At 40.3% G+C, this 19,597-nt stretch overlaps 1 protein-coding gene across 1 annotated transcript in view; it reads left to right on the plus strand.

Moving 5' to 3' along the window:
* Nucleotides 1-19,597, plus strand: part of LOC142055080 (small ribosomal subunit protein uS5m-like) — a 305,459-nt gene that overhangs the window by 58,596 nt on the left and 227,266 nt on the right. The window contains exons 6-10 of the mRNA XM_075088532.1: nucleotides 5,799-5,889; nucleotides 10,381-10,427; nucleotides 11,549-11,606; nucleotides 13,763-13,825; nucleotides 18,977-19,113. Coding sequence (XP_074944633.1) covers nucleotides 5,799-5,889; nucleotides 10,381-10,427; nucleotides 11,549-11,606; nucleotides 13,763-13,825; nucleotides 18,977-19,113 — 396 coding nt within the window. The remainder of the gene's footprint in view (nucleotides 1-5,798; nucleotides 5,890-10,380; nucleotides 10,428-11,548; nucleotides 11,607-13,762; nucleotides 13,826-18,976; nucleotides 19,114-19,597) is intronic.

Genomic DNA, 19,597 nt, shown 5'->3' on the forward strand with positions numbered 1-19,597 from the left:
ATGGCCCAGGGCTGATGTCTGTCAAGATGAGGCTCTCCAGAGCACCCCACAGTCTGAGGGGGGCTTACTGCCAAGGGGTAAGGGACACATTATGGAATACAGGGGAAGAGCATTTCAGTATTACACAAGACTTATGGGATGTCTAGGGCAGGAAACAAAGGGAGAGCAAGGGAGAGATCTAGGTGATCTGGGAAGGAGTAAGTGGGAAAATAGAGGGATAAGGGATAGATAAGATAGCCTTACATGTAAGCAGGGCTGGTCAGTATGCGTGTCATGCCATGACCTGTGTCTGATCAGTACAGTCTCTCCTGACTTCTTATTAAACTCAATTTCTAACCATTTTCTTGGGCCAGGGGCTCTTGTTTACTGTGTGCATGTATGCTTATGGAGGGGGGTCTAAGTGCCAGCAACTAGAGTATATATCTTTCCCACTAATGGACCTTCGTCCTGATCGGGGGGAGAGAGAAATGGAATGAGGCTGTTAGTGCTGTTTGTGTGAGTGCTGTTCATTTCTGTTTGGGTTGATCTGTAGGACTTGCTGTGTATATGTGCATATATGTGTTGTATAAGTGTGTTTATGTCTGTGCCCGCTGGGATTGCATTCCCAGCTTTCTTTATGGGTACATGGATGGAGAGTATCTCCTCCTTTAAGGGTGCATGGTTAAGGACCTTTCCAATGTAAAAAGGGAATAAGGGAGAAGCTGTAGAAGAGAACATACAGAGACACAAACCTGACTGACAAACTATAAGGCAGGTGGTTATGAGAACCAAACCTAGTCAGCCACACTAATTGCTAAGGGTATGTGGAATGTGAGAGTGTTTATTTCATTAAGATTATCTGATAGAGGTCCAGTGGGATACTAAGGAAAGGGGAAAGCTGCAAGCAAAATACACGGAGACACAAACCTGATAGACAAGCATAATGGGGGCAAAGAAAAGAAACAAACCTTGTTGGTCACACTCATTGGTAGGCTATCAAAAAGCTGCAGGCAAACCAGTACTTTGCAGCTGATAAGGATGCAAACCTGAGGGTCCACGATGTTGGAGAGGTGTTGCCAGAACTATGCAAACTGGTGAAGGAATGTGCGTTGGAAGGGTCTGGGGAAGAACGAAGGAGGAATAGGCAGAAAGGAGTGTAAAAGGAGCTGGCTGCATTTAAGCTGGGGCCAGTCCCTGCACTTACCTGAGCCCTGTGCCTGATCACCACAGTCTGTCTTCTTATTAAATCCTTTCATAATTATCACTGTCATAATTATCACTGTCATATCTCTTTGTCGTGTGTGTGTGTGAAGTCTGCAGGGACTAAGTGCAATGACTTCTTGGGAGGACTGGTGTTGAGTGGACACTGGGCCAGCAGCTGGAATCTGACTGGTGATGTGGGTGCCCTGTGGCCTCTGGTGTCAGCTACTGGAAAAAGTGAGGGTCCTAGCATCAGTATTTGGAGGGGCCATAGTTCTTGGGATCTAGGGAGCATCCTACAGAATTTGAGCCCAGAGTGCCAGCGACATGAGGGGACCAGTGGGAGTGAAACTGGTGCCAGCAACTGTAATCAAACTGGGGGTATGGCCCCCCCTGACTTGTGGTGTCATCAGCTAGAGAGAGTGGGGTCTCAGTGCAAGCTACTGGAGCAGGTGGGGGTCTTTGCCACCAGCCACTGAAAATCAGCTACTGGGAGTGACCAGGGTGAGTGAAGCAAGTCAGAGGCTCGGTGCTGGCGCTTGGGACAGGATTCCAGGTCAAAGCCTGTCTGTCTGGTACCAGCTGCTGTGGAGGCAGCAGGGAGGTAAGGGTCTGTATCTGCCCCAAATCCGGTGTTTGTTTGGCAGGTGTAATTTACTAGCAAACTTCAAGCTGGCCTAGCCAGTGAGTAGAAAGCCTGAGGTCTAGGCATAGGGTCAGGCAAGCAGAGGACCAGTTGTTCGTATTCACAGGGACCCGTGACTGTGCAGTGCCTTTGAGATGAGTGTGTGAGTGCTGTGTTTTCTACTGAGGACCAGGCTGGACTAGCTGGCAAGTAGAAGATCCATGAAGCAGGTAAGAGGACCTGGGCATTGCTGTCAGATGGACTGGGGGCCCATGCTGGTACTTGGGGGATCCGCAACGTGCATGTGCTTGTGAATCTATAGAATAGGGCGTGTGGGCCTGCACTAGTCAACTTCCATCTCTACCAGTCGAGGAGGAAGGAGATGTGGCTGTCTATACTTAGGTTTTATGCAAGTCCTATATGTACGTGCTGTTTTAGGCAATGCCTTGTCTGTGACATACTGTAACTGGACGTGTCAGCATCCTGCATGTGTGTCTCTGGGATACATAGTTGGCTTTGCTACTTTTTGAACCTGCAGCCACAACCCTCAGCCTGGCTGGGCTGGGCTCCAGTGGCCAGGCGGGTCAAAGTCCTGGGTCCGGACCTGTGGGAGGTGGTGTCCACTCCTGATATCCTTTAACACCTTGCTACTTGTGGGACCTGGGAACATGGAGCTATGGCAGCCTCATCTGCTGGGCTACTGAATTCAGCTCACCCTAACACATACTAAACATCAGTATGGACTGACAAATTCAAGAGTTAGCTGTTCTTGAGAAGGTCATATCTTAGTAATCATAGCAGAAGACAGACTAATTTGCCTTTTCCTGAAGCACTGCCCTTGCCACTGCCCACCATTTCCACACTTTTAGGGAAGCCATATGACACCCTTATCACTTGTCAGCAATACTAGTTCTGTCCTCCAGCCAGCTCGTGCAATTTCTGATTTTTAGGTAGAGTAGGTTTAAGATAGAACTGGGAGATGTTCTGTCACTGTGGTAAAATTCTGCTCTGCCCCTGGTGCTTTTCACAGAGGAGGCTGACAGGGGCATGAGCTAGCTAACATGGGCTTGATTTTTGTTTACAAGTTTATTCCTCAATTCTTTTGGGTGGCTGGCTTCCCAAGCCTTTTAGCTATATCCCTGAGCCTCTCTAGGCTCACTTGCATGGAAGTGCTTTTCTTTCAGCATTGCACGCTGCTCTTGTTTTATCTTGTCTCACCTTGTACCTTAGAGAAGTATTGGGAGCAGAGGACCTTATGCCATGAGGGGATCAGCCTGTGCAGACGCTGTCCTGGGATAACAGCAGTAAAAGTGCCAAGAGTGTGGCCTAGAGGTGGCAGGTTCCTAAAAATCATGACTAGAATGTGATTGCTAGAAAGAAGGACTTTCCAAGGGCAATCAGTTTGGCCTGTCATTCATTCTGCTTTTTCAAGAACAAAGCTTATAGGGAAGTGTTGGGATTTTACCTTTTTCTGACAGACTGCAACAGCTGATACATACTTGAAATCACAGTAATCTTTAGCAGCCTGTCTCTTGACTGTAGCCTATTTCCACACTTTAAACTCCATCTTTGAAACTGTTGCTTGCTATTTCTTCTCCCAATAAATGTTTGAGGTGGTTTCATTTTATATTTGAGAGATGCTGGTTTTTCCCAGCTGTCAGAACAAAGCTGAATTTGCATTATCACCACTGGATAATGGAATGCAGGGAGACTGAGGAGTGTCAGTCTGAGGGACACTGTGATTAAGGTTGAGTATGCGTCTCACTTCAAATTTTAAAAAGTGCCTTTAAATCTGGCTTGAGTGGCAATCTAGTAAATAGGGGTAATTGTGTCTTAGTTTCAGCCACTTTTCAGAGGTCATGCTGTTTTAAAAGTGGCATATTGTATTAATTAATTATGGTGCAGGTTAACGATAGGGTTTCAGCTGTGTGCTTTATTTCCAAGACGGAAGGGAAGCATTGCTGAGCACACTCCAGAAGAGCACTGCTTTCTTTGATGTAAGGAAGCACGGGGCTGTGGCGGGGAGAATCTAAGGACACTGTTGTTGCAGCAGTCATGGCTGCCTGCGCACATTACCAAGCTTGAAAGGCCTTCACAGCGTTTCAGGAGAGATGTAATAGCACTGATTGTGATGGGTGACTGAGTACATTTTCCTTCAGAGCTGCTCAGAAACAACTGACAAGTGCAGTTTCAGGAAGGCTTCTGGAGAAGCTCATTGCGTGTGTCTTTATTGCCACCTTCTGGGAAGGGAAAAGAATAATTTCTTTGTAGACTAGATTCTACAAACATCACACCCTTTATTTTTGACAATATGCATGCCAACTTTTTTTTTTGTACAAGTACTTATTCAGAGTGGCAATGGAAGGCAAAAGTATGTGCAAAGCAAAAATAGTATGCTCTTGATGCTCCTGAGGAGATCATTCTACTTCACTCTCTTTTCTTTCTTTCATCATTATTTTGCATTTTCTGTAAATAGCCTATTTCCACAGGCACTTTCATCTTAGGGGGCTTGGTTTTTTTAGATTGTTCTTGTAAGCAATAAGATTGCAGAAAGAAAAATGGCTTGGAATAAGCAATTAGCAAAGGTGATACTTCTTCAAAGTGCTCTCTAGGGTATATGTGCACCTTAATTTAACAGCATCTTTATTCTAATGACAGCAAGGTGGAATTTTTCAGAAGCACTCGTTCCCAATCTATGCCTAGTGATGTCAGTGGAAGTTTCTTTTTTTTGTGAATTTCGGTACGAATGTTTATGCCATGACCAAGTATTTTATACTAATCTACTTTCAGATGTATAGCGCTACAACCAAACTAGCTTACTGAAGAATTACATATAGGGTAAAGGGGAGAGCACTGCTTAATTAATGTATTAACAATGCATGTTTTATTTAGCTGTTGTTATAATTTATGGAAATCATATTGAGGCTTCAAGAAAGTAGATCCTGATGCATTTAAGGGGAAGAGGAGAAATGAATCGTGAAGTAATTTGTATCTTTTGCCTGGTAATTCTGAGACACAGATATTAACACAGTCAAGCAATATCCAGTATGTTATTTTATATGTATATATACTATATATTATATTTTTATATTTTATATATAGTTTATATATTATACCATATATAAGCTATATATAAAATATATGTCTGTATTTAAATAAACAAAACCAAGGAAACTAGAACAGGAGCTAGATGGACAAATGATCCTAGATGATATATTAGACCATTTAAAGTGGGAGACTATAAACCAGTGACTTGTCTGTAGTCACACAGGGGAGTCCGTAGCAGAGGCAGAAACAAATTTAGATTTCCAGAATGATAACCATAAGGCTACCTGCCTCCCTGGTGGTGGTTGTGTCCCCCCACTCCAAACTAAATAGCTTTCTTGCATCTCTGCTTCAATTTCTTGCAGAGTTTCTTTAAATGTTTCTAGTTCCAGGAATGAAATACCATTTTCTCCTTCCCCTCTCTTAAATTAAGTCTTCTTTTTAGCAGCTGTCATCTCAGTAATGAGACTGCCTTCTGCAGTCTGCAAGTAGATTTCAGTCCAAAGTTTTAACCCATGTAGAGCAACAACATGCCTTGAGCAATTCCTGAGTGCTTCTAAAATATGTTGAAATGTGAAGGAGGCAGTGAGATATTAATGTCACTTTCAGTATTTTTCCATGTTTTCTCATCACAATTGAAATCACACATGAAGATAGTGGCGTTAGAGCATTATCTGTTGTGCAGCTAAACACAACAGAGGGAGTATTTTCATGAAACTACTGAGGTAACTTCTGTGTCTGAGTAGAGGTTTTTAGCAGCCTTTACGTATTTAATGCCTTGAAGCCAGTGTTCCACTGCAGATGATACCCATTGACAAAGACAATATATATTGTAAGGTTTCATCACAAACCTCTAATTCCTTTGGTGAACTGACTCTCTTTAAAGAAAAAAAAAAATACAGCTGGACTATGCCATAACCAGATGCTTTGTAATTTATTTTTTCTTCAGGTGAAAAATGTGTTTTGTATGAAGGCAAAGGAAGGCAGAAAAAAATCAATACGTGCCTTAGTGGCTATTGGAAATGGTAAAGGGGCTGCAGGTATGTGCATTTACTGTATGTGAAAGATGCCAAATTAATAATTGTTTGTGATAGGACTTCAGGAGTTATGGTGATTTAAAAGGACTTTTGATACTTTTAAAAAAAAACCAACTACTTTTTTTTCCACTGGGCAATATTGAAATACCTGTAAGAATGTTGAGTTTCATCTCTATAAAAGTAAGCTTTATGATCAAATTATATATGTATTCCTTTGGGCGCTTTGTTTTGTACTAAAAAAAGAAATTGGGAAAAGTAGTAGTATGTGATTAGGTTTGGAGCATATATTATCCACTGGTAAAAACAGCTTTTATTTAACTCTAGAGTGATAGAACTAACGACTGGTAGATCCTACCAGAAGGGGTCATCTATGCTTTCCTGTACACACTGTTTCTTTTTACTGTAGATACTGTTTATGTTTTAAACAAAGCCTGAAAGTATTCAACTAAGCATATTTGCATTTGTTTCTGCTAGCCTTAGGCACCTAAGCTGCAGAGTGTATTTGTTTATTCTCAAGTCAAAGAGTTAGGCACCTGCAAAAGGTGCCTGGAATTGCAGGTGGGCTGATGTGCCCCGGGAAGCATTCATGCCCTTGCACTGATGGTAGAAGAAAACAGCTGAGTGTGCTCTTCACAGAGGTGCCTGTGCTTGACTAAAATGAATCTGGGCCTCCACGGGTAGTAGGGCAGATAAAGTCATGAGAAAGTACAAGGCAGTGGATAGGGATTTCTCTTTCTGGTTTTGAAAATCATTTTCACGTTGTTGGGGTTCTTGGGTTTTTTTTTCATTTGCACTAACAGCGGTGACCACTCTGCAGCAAAGGGCAGCATGATCGGTTGTGCATTCTTCTGGATTATTTTCTATCTAGTGTTAGTATTTCTAGGTAGAATTAGTATAAATCTGGCTGGGTTGTTTTTTTTTTTCTTCTCCCTAAGTCTCAGGCGAGTCCCTTGGAAGTGTTACTGCTTTTAGTTAAAAAGGGCTTGTTATTGGTAGTCTCAGCTAGCATCTTGATTCAGAAATTCGTAATGAATCTGTCAAATCAGAAGACCCTAAATTTCTTTCTGATTCAGCCTCTTCAGGAAGCTTTCTTATTTTATTGAAGTTAATCATTAAAAAAAAAAAAAATCCACTTTATGAGCTTCCTACAGATACTATACTTTTAAGGAAGAATAGAGTACTCAGGCCCTTTGAGCCTGGTCTCATAGTAACGTCAGTGATCTGCGGCTTGACCCATTTGTAGGCTTTCTCCGTTATGACTCTTTATAACGGTCTCTTCGGCATACATTTTCAAGTCTAACCCTAGAACTGCCATCTACAGCATAAAGTAAATAGGACAAATCAAAAGAAACATAAGATTATGAAGGATCTTGTAATACGAGCTGTGAAAGAGACCTTTTTTTTCTTTTCTTTCTCAGCAAAGACTGGAGAAAGAATACTGGTCAGAGGCATTCAGTTTAGTTCTGATTTCATTGTAATGGAACTCTAAGCACAGTTACGCATGCAGCATAGCGATGACCAAGCTATTTCTAGAAGCAATCAGACCATCTCAGTGCAGCATCTAAATTGGATTAAGTAGCCCTGGATCCCAGCTGATATTATGGTACTGCTTCTTGGCTTAGTAAGATCACTCACAGCAAAGACATAGATGACTGATACCTGGCATGTTGCACCGTGTTCCTCTCCTCAGAAGTTTGGAAAATGCTGCAATAAGTAATGACAAGTCTTTCTTCAAGTGAAGTGTTCAGCCATCTTGACCAGAAGAGCCTTTGAGTTGGTCAGAATTGATCTTGACAAAATGAGGAGAAGAGAATTCGCTCTACTGCAGCTTTTAATGGGGTTGTATGCAAAGTAAAAAGTTGCAAGAAAAATTCTTAGTTGAGTCAGTTACGGCTGTTGATGTGAAACTCAATGTAGAGAAAGCTGAAGTAGTTTCTGTATTATGGTTGTAAATTTTCTAATAAAGCAGGTTGCATTAAAAAAAAAAAACAAACCAAAAAACAAAAAAACAAAAACAAAAACAAACCCAAACAACCGACCAAGCAAAAGGGAACGGATGAGGCTAGACAGGGCTGACAAATACATATTAGTACTTCAGTGGAAAGATATAGCCAGGTCTTAATACATTGGGTATTACTGAGTATGTAATACTTAATATCATATACTGGTAGAGCCAAAGGAGACATTCCATGATGTGGTTGTCACTGTCGCTAAGGAAAAAAAAAAACACCAAAAAGCAATCAACAACCTGTCACTGTCTTTTTAAAAAATCTGTAAAGGCTAGCAGATATTCTCAGAAAACTGTATTTTCTCTTAAGGATTTTCTGTTTCACTTTGTCAGTTACAAAAGTTATTGGGTGTCCTTCATTTGATGGTACCTGCTTTGCTTTTGGGATGGGTCAGATTCTGAGACAGAATTTAAAAAGATAATGCTAATACCACTTAATTGTAAAGGCATCCATAAAGGAACTATGCAGCCACCCTGTACAGCAATGAGTTTTTTGTAGGTTTCCAGTTCTGTTATTGAGGAAATAGTGTTTATCTTTCACTCAGTTTTCAAATACCAGGAGTTAAAGGCTTTTTTTTGTTGTTGCAGGATAAGTTTTATTTAAGAAGCACCCTCGAATGTGCCAAGTTTTTCTCCATAAGGAGATAGTTCTCAAGCATTCTCTTGTGGATACAAACGAATGCACATTAGAATTCCTGTTAGACCTCAAATGGACTTAGAGATAAGACAGCTGTGCAAAATTAAAAGAAGAATCAGCTACAGAAATAGACTGTGAATAGCTGTGAAGTTAATAGTCCAAATAATAGAGGCATGTATTGTATTGGTGTCAGAGTACGGGAAATTGCATTCACGTTGCTATGTGACTCTAGTAAAGGAAATCCTGCTTTCAATATATGTGCAAAGCATCCACCTTTTGGATGTAAGTAGCCTCCTTTTTATTATGAGCTGAACAGATATCTCCAATGATGGGATATGTGGGAGCTTTAATAAGACAACTGTATTTCCAGTCAACTAGTTTTGCAGAACTTCATTTATGTGAAAGATTAAAGTCCGGATGTGTTCCTTGAGCTGAATTTTAATTTCAGTTTGGAGGGGAGGAAAATTTATATAGAGAGCAAAGTGTGGTTCTCCAGCAGAAAGATGTTATTCTGAAAAAGCTCTTCCTACCTCTTCTTTCAAAAGCTTTGTAATGAAACTTGTTATTGCTTTCATCTGTATGTGCTGAATGATTGAATTGAGGTTGCCCAGGTAACTTCGTTTTTGGCATTTTCTAATCTATTGCATGATTTCACAGCATTAATATGCTGCTATTGTGCTCTGTGTGTATTTAGAAGAATAGTACCATTTCCTTGCATTTTCTTGTGCAGGAGTTAGCAGGTGACAGGGACCTCTGGGTGCATGGTGTTTGCACAGGGAAAGCTGTCTCAGGAGGTAGCTGATAGCAGACACTTCCCTTGACTGTCTGCTTCTTCCACAGCAGTCTCCAGGCTTGCAGTCATATCCTCTTTGCTTGTAGCACCACAGCAGTCAGCATGGTATTTCTTTCCTAGGTATCTTCCAGCCCATTTCTCCTGTAATGTCTGCATGAAATTAGTGAGTCATTGTTGGCCAGTGGGTCTAATCCCATCGATTTTTGGATTAGGCTTTTGGATACTGGTAACCCACAGCCCCAGCTGACACAACAGAAGCATCAAAGAACCAAAAAAGCTAGACCTGCTGTTTTGAAGTTAAATTATTTTAATTCAATCTACCTTGACACTGTTGGACTGCAGTTTGTAAAAATGGTTGTCGCATCCTCTCATTCATTCTATAGAGTCAGGTGTGAGCTGACTGCAAATACTCTGACACTGCTGTGAAATCTCTTCATCTCTACCGCAGTTCACCTGGTAAATAGGAGTAGGTCTGAGGGTTCAGAGAGAATTAGGTAGCAGTTTGTAAACTGGCAGTCTGCTTTTTCTCTGATCTACAGGCATGCGTTTTTTGCAAATGAACTATTGTGTTAAATGTGGTTTTCATATTCTCTATTTCGCTATTAGAAACCCAGTCTTCTCCTTTGCTTCTAGGGTCTCGGGGCTACTCTTTGTACAGATGTAGTTGATGTATCTGCATCAGCTTCCTGTTTTTTTCTTCCTTCCCTTCTTTCTTTTTAAGCAGAAGACTGGATTTTTTTTTGGCTGAAGCAGTTACCAGTATTCAATTGTTTGAAACAAGTTTGGGCAAATACACAAAAGAAATAACTTAAGCCTTATCTGTTTCATTTGACAACAGCCAATTGGCATCCAGGTGTTAGGTAATCATAACTCCTAAACTGTTACTTTTTACGGTTTCTGTGTTTCTCGCTGGACCATTTTGTATGATCTCTGCAATGTAGCAGAAATAACAGGTAATAAACATGGCTGTGAAGTTTTTGTTTATTCCCCTTTGCTTTCTGAAGGTCCTGCCTCGTGTATTTCTCAGTAATAAAATGACTCTCTTCTGTCTTGCAGGTTTTGCAATGGGGAAAGCAGGTGACAGGATGAATGCTTTACGGAAAGTATGTTGACTGAATTATTTGTTCTGTCAGGCACAAATCTTATCTCGTCCTATCAAGCACAAATAATCATACCTACGCTTTTTTTTTAATAATCAGTATGCTTTGTAGTCTATGCAAAGAAGTCAGTCCCTGTACATGATCCATGCATTGTGATCCAAACAATCATAGGATCATTTAGGTTGAAAAAGGCCTTTAAGATCACTGAGTCCAACTGTAAACCTAACACTGCCAAGTCCACCACTAAACTATGTCCCCAAGCACCACAGCTACAAGTCTTTTGAAAGCCTTCAGGGTTCGTGACACAGTCGCTTCCCTGGGCAGCCTGTTCCAGTGCTTGATAACCCTTTCAGTGAAGAAATTTTTCCCAATATCCAATCTAAGCCGCCCTTGGTGCAACTCGAGGCCATTTCCTCTTGTTCTATCGCTAGTCACCTGGGAGAAGAGGCCAACACCCACCTCACTACAACCTCCTTTCAGGTAGTTGTAGAGAGTGATAAGGTCTCCCCTCAGTCTCCTTTTGTCCAGACTTAAGCTCATAAGACTTGTGCTCTAGACCCTTCAACAGCTTCATTGTTCTTCTTTGGACATGCGTAATGAGGTTGCCCTACAGTGAGATTCTGTTAATGCACACACTGTTTTCTTTCCACTCCCTTTTCTATGGCCATATACCTACCTTCCCTTGCTCACTTGTTTCCAGTATCTATATAGCATACAATCTGCTTTCTACAGTTAGTGTGTAGGAATTTTTCTCTTAAGCGTGCATAATGCCCTTATTAAGGCTCCTTTAGACTTCAAAATGTTACTTGTCCGTCTACATTAATCTAGTTTGTGTTGTAATGCTCAACTAAGCTATCAAAATAGCAATGCTAAGATACACAGAGTTTGATAAAGTTGTTACTTATATTGAGAAATCTTTTTAACTATTAAATCTGTTAGGAGAAAGCAGTTCTTTAAAGAGAACAATTTCATTGCCAAAAAGTAAATGCTTTAGATGTGTCAAACCTGATTTCCTAAGTTTTCTTTCTTGCTTTTTTCGCTGTCTAGCCAACTGAACAATCGGTAAATTTCAAATACTTTGCAGAAAACCTCAAGAAAAAATGTTTCCTGCTTTTATTCCCTAGGCAAAGAATAAAGCAATACGCTGCTTACATTTTATAGAGCTATATCAGAACCACACAAGTAAGTATTATGATTCTTTTAGACTCCTCGTTTAACTTTCAATAAGTACTGAATATACCAACAAGAACTGGTTGCAACTAGTTACAAAGCATAAAAAGATGTTAACCTGATGTTGACCTGATCTGATGCATTGTTGTCCTGGTTTCGGCTGGGATAGAGTTAATTTTCTTTCTAATGACTGGTATGGTGCTGTGGTTTGGACTTAGTATGACAATAGTGTTGGTAACACACTGATGTTTTAGTTGTTGCTAAGTAGTGCTTATACTAGTCAAGGACTTTTCAGCTTCTCAAGCTCTACTGACTGAGAAGGCTGGAGATACACAAGAACCTGGGAGGGAGCATAGCCAGGACAGCTGATCCAAACTGGCCAGAGAGATACTCCATACCATATGATGTCATGCTCAGTGTATAAACTAGGGAAGAGCTGGCCGGGGGGCCAGTTCTTGGGGACAGGCTAGACATCGATTGGTTGGTGGTGAAGATGTGTTTTTCATCTACATTACTTGGGTTTATTTCTCCTTTTTTTTTTTGTTATTTTCCTTTTCATTACATTTATTATTATTTATTATTAAAAATATTTAAATTATTAAACTCTTCTTATCTCAATCCACAAATATTCTCACTTTTACTCTTCTGATTCTCTCTCCCATCCCCTGGCAGGGGGGTGGGGAGTGAACAAGCGGCTGTGTGGTGCTTACTTGCTGGCTGGGGTTAAACCACACCAATTGTGTTATTATTCTTCATGCATGATTTCGTTTCTTCAGCATGCTGTATGAAATCTTAGCCCCACATTGTTTTAGCTAGACAGTGGTAATGTCAGAGTACATAGTCTGTCAATCTCTGGGTAAAATAAATCACCATTACCTGGAATGAATATGCGGTTTACTCTTTACTTTCACTCAGGTTTGTATCCACAGTTGTTGGAGGGTCCATGAAGAAAAGTTAAGATTATCTAATACAAGATGTTGTTTAAATATTGAGTGATTTATCTCCCTACTAGTCTCCTGCCTTTTTGCTGTGTTTAAATTTGGATACTTAATGCATAGTATTTCAGGTTCTTTAAAAATGGGGGCGGGGGAGCGGGTAGTAGCAAGATTAGATCTCTGCTGGCAGAATTTTAGTTAAGGAAGTCAGATACTGTCTGGGCATCTCTTCTCTACAGTCAACTCCTCTGTGCTTTTCCCTTTTATATGTCAGAGATGATTCCCTGCTGAATCAATCCATGTATGCTGACAAAGCCCAGCAGCTGGGGAGAACGTGGGCTGGAGAAGTCAGTCTGATGTTTCATGGTAGCTTTTTGTTATTTCAATTTAATACCATACAAGTTCTCTCTGATGTTGGATATGGTACCAAATATTCAGTTATCTTTCAGAAAAATTTTGATAGTACCTTGCAGAGTATATGAATATTTAACGAAGTCATTGTGTAGCTAAATATTCAGTATAATAAAACTTCAGCTTGCAAATACAAAACTGCAGTTATCCTCATGAATCTATTCCTTGAGCATTATTATTTCACACTAACAGATTGGCAATTTGATTAAAAACTGGTGGTGTTTCCACCGTGCTTTCCATTCTACTTAACATAGAGGTCCTCTCTGAGCCATCTCGACTGCGGTGCTAGAATGCAGAGAGCGAGTCACTGAATCGGATGTACATCGCAGCCACTGACCAGAGGATATGAGTTTGGGGTTCCTTTGAAGTAGAGAGAAGCAGGAAGACTGGAATGATAAATATTCTGTATGGAAAATCCAAGGATGCTGAAGCGTATGGGGAAATCTTAGGCTAAAAGCTGAATTACTAGAAAAATCTGAGTATGAGGAAGAAGGTTAAATTGTATCATGTGAGCTCACTTCAAAGCTAGATGAGGATCATTGGAGGCATAGAGACAATTCATATTTTTCAAGTGAAGGTTGGGTTTGTGTACGACAGTAACATAGTATTCAAATATTCACAGTTGTGTAAACATTCCAAATCTATTCCAGAAATTTACCTAAATTAACACTTCTCTTTAAAGAACTCAGAGGAGAGTAAAACCGACTTCCTGTTCACAGCTCTGAAAAAGATAGGTACTCCTTAAATGTACTGAGCTAAAGCTTTCCTAGAAGGAAGAATTTAGCTGTAATGCCTTTTCCTTATTTTTTTCCTCCCCTCCAGTTTACCATGACATTACAGCAAGATTTAAAAGCACAAACATCCGCATGAAGAAACAAAACAAAGGTAATTAAAGCTGCCTGGAGATTTTGAATTTTTGTTAATTACTGACTGGTATTTATTTGTTATATTTGTGCAATGTCTGTTTACTTCGGAGGTGGATCATTTGGTGCTAGTCTACCATGTTTTAAATGTTGAAGATGATAAATTATTTTTCAGTAGAAATACCTACAGTTGATGACATGGCTTTGTTATTGTAAATTGGGGTTTGACCCTCTTAAACTGGTGGGAGCTCTCTTCCTGGTTTTCTTTCACACTTCCAAAGTGTAGTTCCTTCTGCTCTAAATTACCTAGATGTGGAAAAGTCTAATCTAATAGGATTGATATTGGAGGTGAAGGCATTCAGAAGAACCCTGCAGGTTTTTCTTCTCATCATTTGCCCCACACATGCTTTGGAGAACTGATAGGCTCATTCCAAGATGCGTCTGTGTGCCTGTCCCTCCTAAACCCATGCTGGGGTAACATGGGCAGATACCCTCCCTCAGACTACATGTGGTCATGAGCTGGAGCCAGGACAGCATCCAGCCTGCTACTTCCTCAAGGCTGTTACTACTTTTATTTTCCCTAAAATCAAGAGCTTGCAGTGTGCAAACTAGAGGGATTATCTACCTTGGCTTGTACCTCTCTTTTGTACTTGTGCTTTTGATTTCTTTGCAAAGCACTCTTCATCTGCCTTCGTTGAATTTCAGTGTGTTGGTTTCAAACTGTGTCTCGTTTGTCAGACCTACCTCCACTGACTTCTTCTGACCGCCAGTACACTTGCAGCCTTTCACAAGATTATATCCTCAACCCATTTTTTTCAGTCTGTGTTCCTCTGTCCAAGTTGTTAATGAATGTACTTGCAGGTATGAAAGCCATTAAAAATCCATGGCAGGATCCTATCTGGAAAACGCACTTGACCTGACAGCAGACTGCTGGTAGTAGGGACACATACTTCAATGATGATTTCGCCCAGTTCTTATTTCCCTAGGTTTCTTTTTTTGTTCTTCTTGTTTTGTGAGAGTATCACACCCAACTGTGACAGAATACAAGTCCAGTCCTGTCACATTAGCTCCTTAGCCTTGGTAGCTTGTTGCTGCCAGTTTTGGACAGTGCTTTGCCTTGTCTGAGTATCTTGCTTGCCTTTTCAGTTACACAACACATTCACATATATTCAAGTATCCTCCAAAAACCAGGAAGCACTTTTCCACTTAAAGAATATTTTCCCTGTTTTATAACTGATGGAATTAGGTTGTGTATTTCCTGAAACAGGTTTGATGTTATGTAAGAAAAAATTGTGCTTATGTCCACTGTGCTCTGGGCAGCAGGCATCACTGGCCTTATTAAGAAGCATAACGATAGATCAGTGTGTAAAATGTGTGTGAGAGGGAGACTTCACTGTGTGCTCATGACCAGAAAACAAGCCGCAACATTATATGTCTATGCAAAATTGAGTTTTTAGGGATGGTATAGATAAAACTCTTGCTGATTTTGCTTTAGTCCCTGACAGGCTTTTTGTTTTGCACTCTAAGGGAAGGATTCATAGCAGCAGCAGAATTTTAGAACACTTAAATGACCGGTGGACATACTACAGAACAAGATTTAATTTGCATCAGGCTCTGGACTTTGTGTCTGCCATCATTCCAGATCGCTCCTGTTTCTAGCATGTGCCAGCTGGGTGGAAACTACCGGGGGTATTGCTTGTCCGTGCTGCAGAATATGCTACCTTTTGGAGTGCGGACAGCTCTTCATCTTCATCTTTGACTTGATTTTACAATTAAAGTATTCATGAAACTACTCAGCTAGACACATTGATACATCTCTCAATAGTGTCAATTAGTTCCTAATGTGAATTAATAAGAGGAAATGCAAAACAGTTTATCAAATACACTTTTGTGGCTGTGAAGCCCAGCACTGATACCCTGTAGCTGTAATTAATAGGTATAAGAAATTAAAATTCTTCATGGTTTTCATATTAGGCCATTGCATACGTAGACTGTCTTCACTTAAATATAGAAGATTCCTTCTGTTTGCTGATGGCCTTGCAGCTGTATAGTTATGTATGCTGAATCCTCTTGCTTTGCATAATTACAGCTGGCAGTTTATTTCCAGTTCCTGTGCATAGGACTCAGGCAGCTATCTAAATAAATGATCGCAACAAAGCCTAATGCTTTAGTAGAAGAGGTAAAGTCACTGCTATATATACTTAAACGCTCCTTTCTTGCATTTATTCCTGATCCGCGCAAAGTGGAGAAAACCCCCATCACATATTCGGGATTACATATTGGACAACTGAAAATCCAGGTTAAAAAAGCAATGTAATGTGAACATGTGAATGTGAATTTAACTTGGAGTAGACCCTTAGTGTGGATATAAGGTGGATGTTCTATTCCCAGACTCCGAAAATGCAATATAGATTGCCCATAACAGGTTGTGTTAGTTCATAGGAAGGATATATTTTAAATACTTTTTCTGGTTACCTTTGTATCTTTTTCAGTGTGAGAAAATTTGGTACGTTTAAAATGACCCTGTTCTCTTGCATAGGCTTCACTGACTTAAACCACAGTAAGGCAGTGTGAGTGCCACAGACAAACTAAAAATGTCTGAGCATAACTTTGTCTCCACAGCTGGAGTTTGCAGTTGGAATCCTTTCCTTTTGAGTTTGGAATAAATTTTGTTCAGTGACTGATAGACTAGTTTGCTGGCTTCTGGGTTTCATGTATTGACAAACTGCAGAAACATGATTGAGAAGAGATGGGAGAAAAACAACAATAAAACTGTCAAAAATTAAATGTTTTAAGTCACTGAAAAGGAAACTTTGACAAACAGCCTTTCAGAGGTCATCCGCATGTAATTGTGTATAAAACTTGACTTTGTTTTGTAGCATAGAAAATGGTATTTTCTCAGATGGCAGGAAGAATGGCTTTGGACAGTTATAGTTTCTTGTCCAATTATAGGTTAAAAGAAAAAGGGACATATTGGCACATAAAACATGCAGCACTGGAACAGACTTTTTTTTTCCTCATTTACTCAGCAGCAGCAAGTCTGTCCTGCAGAGCAGACTAATCAATAACCTGGCTTTTCAGCTTTTAAGCAAGAAACATTAGAGCTATCACAAACCAATTTTTGAAGATTAATAGAGCTAGGCTACATGAAACAAATCTCTCTGGGGAAGGAGAGAGCACAATTAGAATCCGCAAAAGAACAACCCTCCTTCATTAAAGTCTGGCAAGTCTAAGAAACCGTTTGCAGTTAATGCTAATATACTATAATTATGCATTGGAGCTAATATAACACTCTATGATGGTGATGGATGCAGATGACATCCAAACCTCTGTTGTATTTGTGGATTTTGAAATATGTTTCTCTCTCCTTCCTGCTCACCTACCAATTTCCAGTTGTTACAGTTACAAGCTTTTGTAATTTGGCTTGTGATTTCCACAGGCGCACGCAAACTTTTTTCAATGATCTTATTGCTTTGAACGGTAAGTTGAAAGCAAATGAGCATCACATCACTCATTTGTTTTTTAAGCTTGATTAGAAGAATTGTTTTTTTCTAGAAATAGAGTGTTTTGCTGTCTTTCTGATGCAGTCTTTAGCTCCAAGGAGTCTGTTACCTTCTTTATTTCCATTCCCTGTCCTTTACGTTGTGCCACTAATGCAAAAACAAAGTGTAACTCATGCCGGCTGCTGGGCCAGGAGAAAGGAAGTGATGTCTCTGCACGGTACCTTGATGATCTGTGCTGTCTTACTGTCTTACTAGCACACAACATTCTGCTACCTTTTGTGAGCTGAAGAGGACAAGCATAACTTTTTTGTGGCTGGTGGCTAGTGGCTGTTATATTTTGCATGGGCTGTGAAGTTGGTGAATTGCTGTTGTTGAATTGGGAGGCAAGTAACAGGTTCACGTTTTGGAGATAAACTGCAATGTGTAAGTTTGGTACAAATGGGTGCAGTGACGGCTTCCTCAATTTGAAAGCAGCTTCAGTCCCATTTCACTGCTTAAAGCTTTGCTTAACAAGAGCTGAATAAAATAAAAATGCGGTAGGATTTATTTGGCTACCCAAAGGTCTGTGAGCAGCGAGAGACACCAGTGCCAGTGGGCACTCACCCTCTTTCCCAGCAGCTCTGTGTTTAGACCAGACTCTTCTGTTGGAGCATTACTGCCCACAGACTTACTTGGACTTCCCTTTTCCTTCCCTCCCCAATTTTGCTGCCAGCTCTGGGTCTGATAAAGGCGTTGAGCACAATCTCGGGCTTTAGGAAGGCACTGTAGGCCTCTCATCCAGCAGCAGTCTCCCTGGGAATGAGACACACTAACATTGCTCCTACTGCAGAGTCCTTCTGGAAGGAAGCTCAAAGGACAGCAGTGCTTGAGCATGCCAGTTGTTTTGAGCAGTAACTTCACCATATGAGACCAGTTTAAATCTCTCTATCATGTATGTGAACCAGGACTTTAAAGTCAGATTTACCATCATTAGGAGGTACTGAAGTTGTCATTCAGCAGTTGGTCACCTGAAATTGCAAAGGAAGAGGTTTTGAAGAAATGTAGGTATTGGTTTTTAGAAAAGACAGTCTTGGTCAGGATGCAGTTACATTTAGATTCTCTCCCCTTATAATGGTTTCTTTTTAAAACTTGTTGCCTTGCTTCTCTGCTAATTTAATTTTTTAAATTAGTTTTAGTTCTGGGAAGTACTAGAGTTATTTTTCTGCTGGGAGTGGGAGAAAGAAATTGCCTTTTTTTTAATTAATGTTCCCATTAATCAATATCGGGTGGTGGGGTATGCTTGTGGAAGGTTCTTCTAAAGCTGCCAATGGTACTTCTAAGGAATACTACCAAACCTGTGGTATTAAACAGTTCTTCAGGTTGCATTTTTATGGATTTATGTTTTGAGTTTATAGGTGGTGACATTTTCATTTGGTTTTGCAATATCTTAAGTAAGGTATATTTCATATAAAAAACCCGTGATCTTTATGTTACCGTGCCTGCAAAGACTGGGAAGACTGGGGAGAATGGTCTTCCCAGAATGGTTTTGCCATTTTTAAGATATAATGTATTCTAACATGCTGGGTAACAAAAATAACTAAGAAAAGGTCTTAGTTCTCTCTTCTTCCTTAGCTAAGTTCTATGCTTACAAATAATCATGCAATGCTGAGTTATACTTCTTTTTTCCCCAGGGTATGGTCTTCGTTGCCACCGAGCTATCATCACCATCTGCAAACTAATTGGCATTAAAGACATGTACGCCAAGGTTTCTGGATCCAAAAACTTGATTAACGTTACCAAAGCTCTCTTTAAAGGCTTGACACAACAGGTAGATTGCACTCTCAGTGGTTCTATACATTAGGTCAAGGGACAGAATGGGATTGATATTGTAGTAATTAGTGGGCAAATAGTTTATGTTCTAGGCTTAAAATTAAGTACTTTTCCAAAGAGCAAACAAAATCTGCATGTGAATAATTCCTCAGCAGTTACACAAAGTTGTCCAGTCAGAAATGGCTGTATGTAACTCTAGCTGTTCCACATCCAAGTGCCTCCAAGAGACGTCTGAATTTCTGGGCTTTCATTGAAGTATTTTTGGTGACATTTGTAAAATTATGGGCAGAGGAAGTTGTGGCCCAGGTTTGGTTGCTGCTGCTTGTTTGTCAGCATTCTAAATTTTCATTGCCTAAGGACCAAACGTCACAGCTGCTTCTGTCGCTAGTATAATTAACATCTCTGAAATAAGTCAGGGAGGTGGTGTCATTTCCTCTAACTCCAAGTGCTCACAATGGAGGTGTCTCTGTCTGAACCAGCTG

Source organism: Phalacrocorax aristotelis, chromosome 3, assembly GCF_949628215.1.
Source record: "Phalacrocorax aristotelis chromosome 3, bGulAri2.1, whole genome shotgun sequence".
Lineage (NCBI taxonomy): Eukaryota > Metazoa > Chordata > Aves > Suliformes > Phalacrocoracidae > Phalacrocorax > Phalacrocorax aristotelis.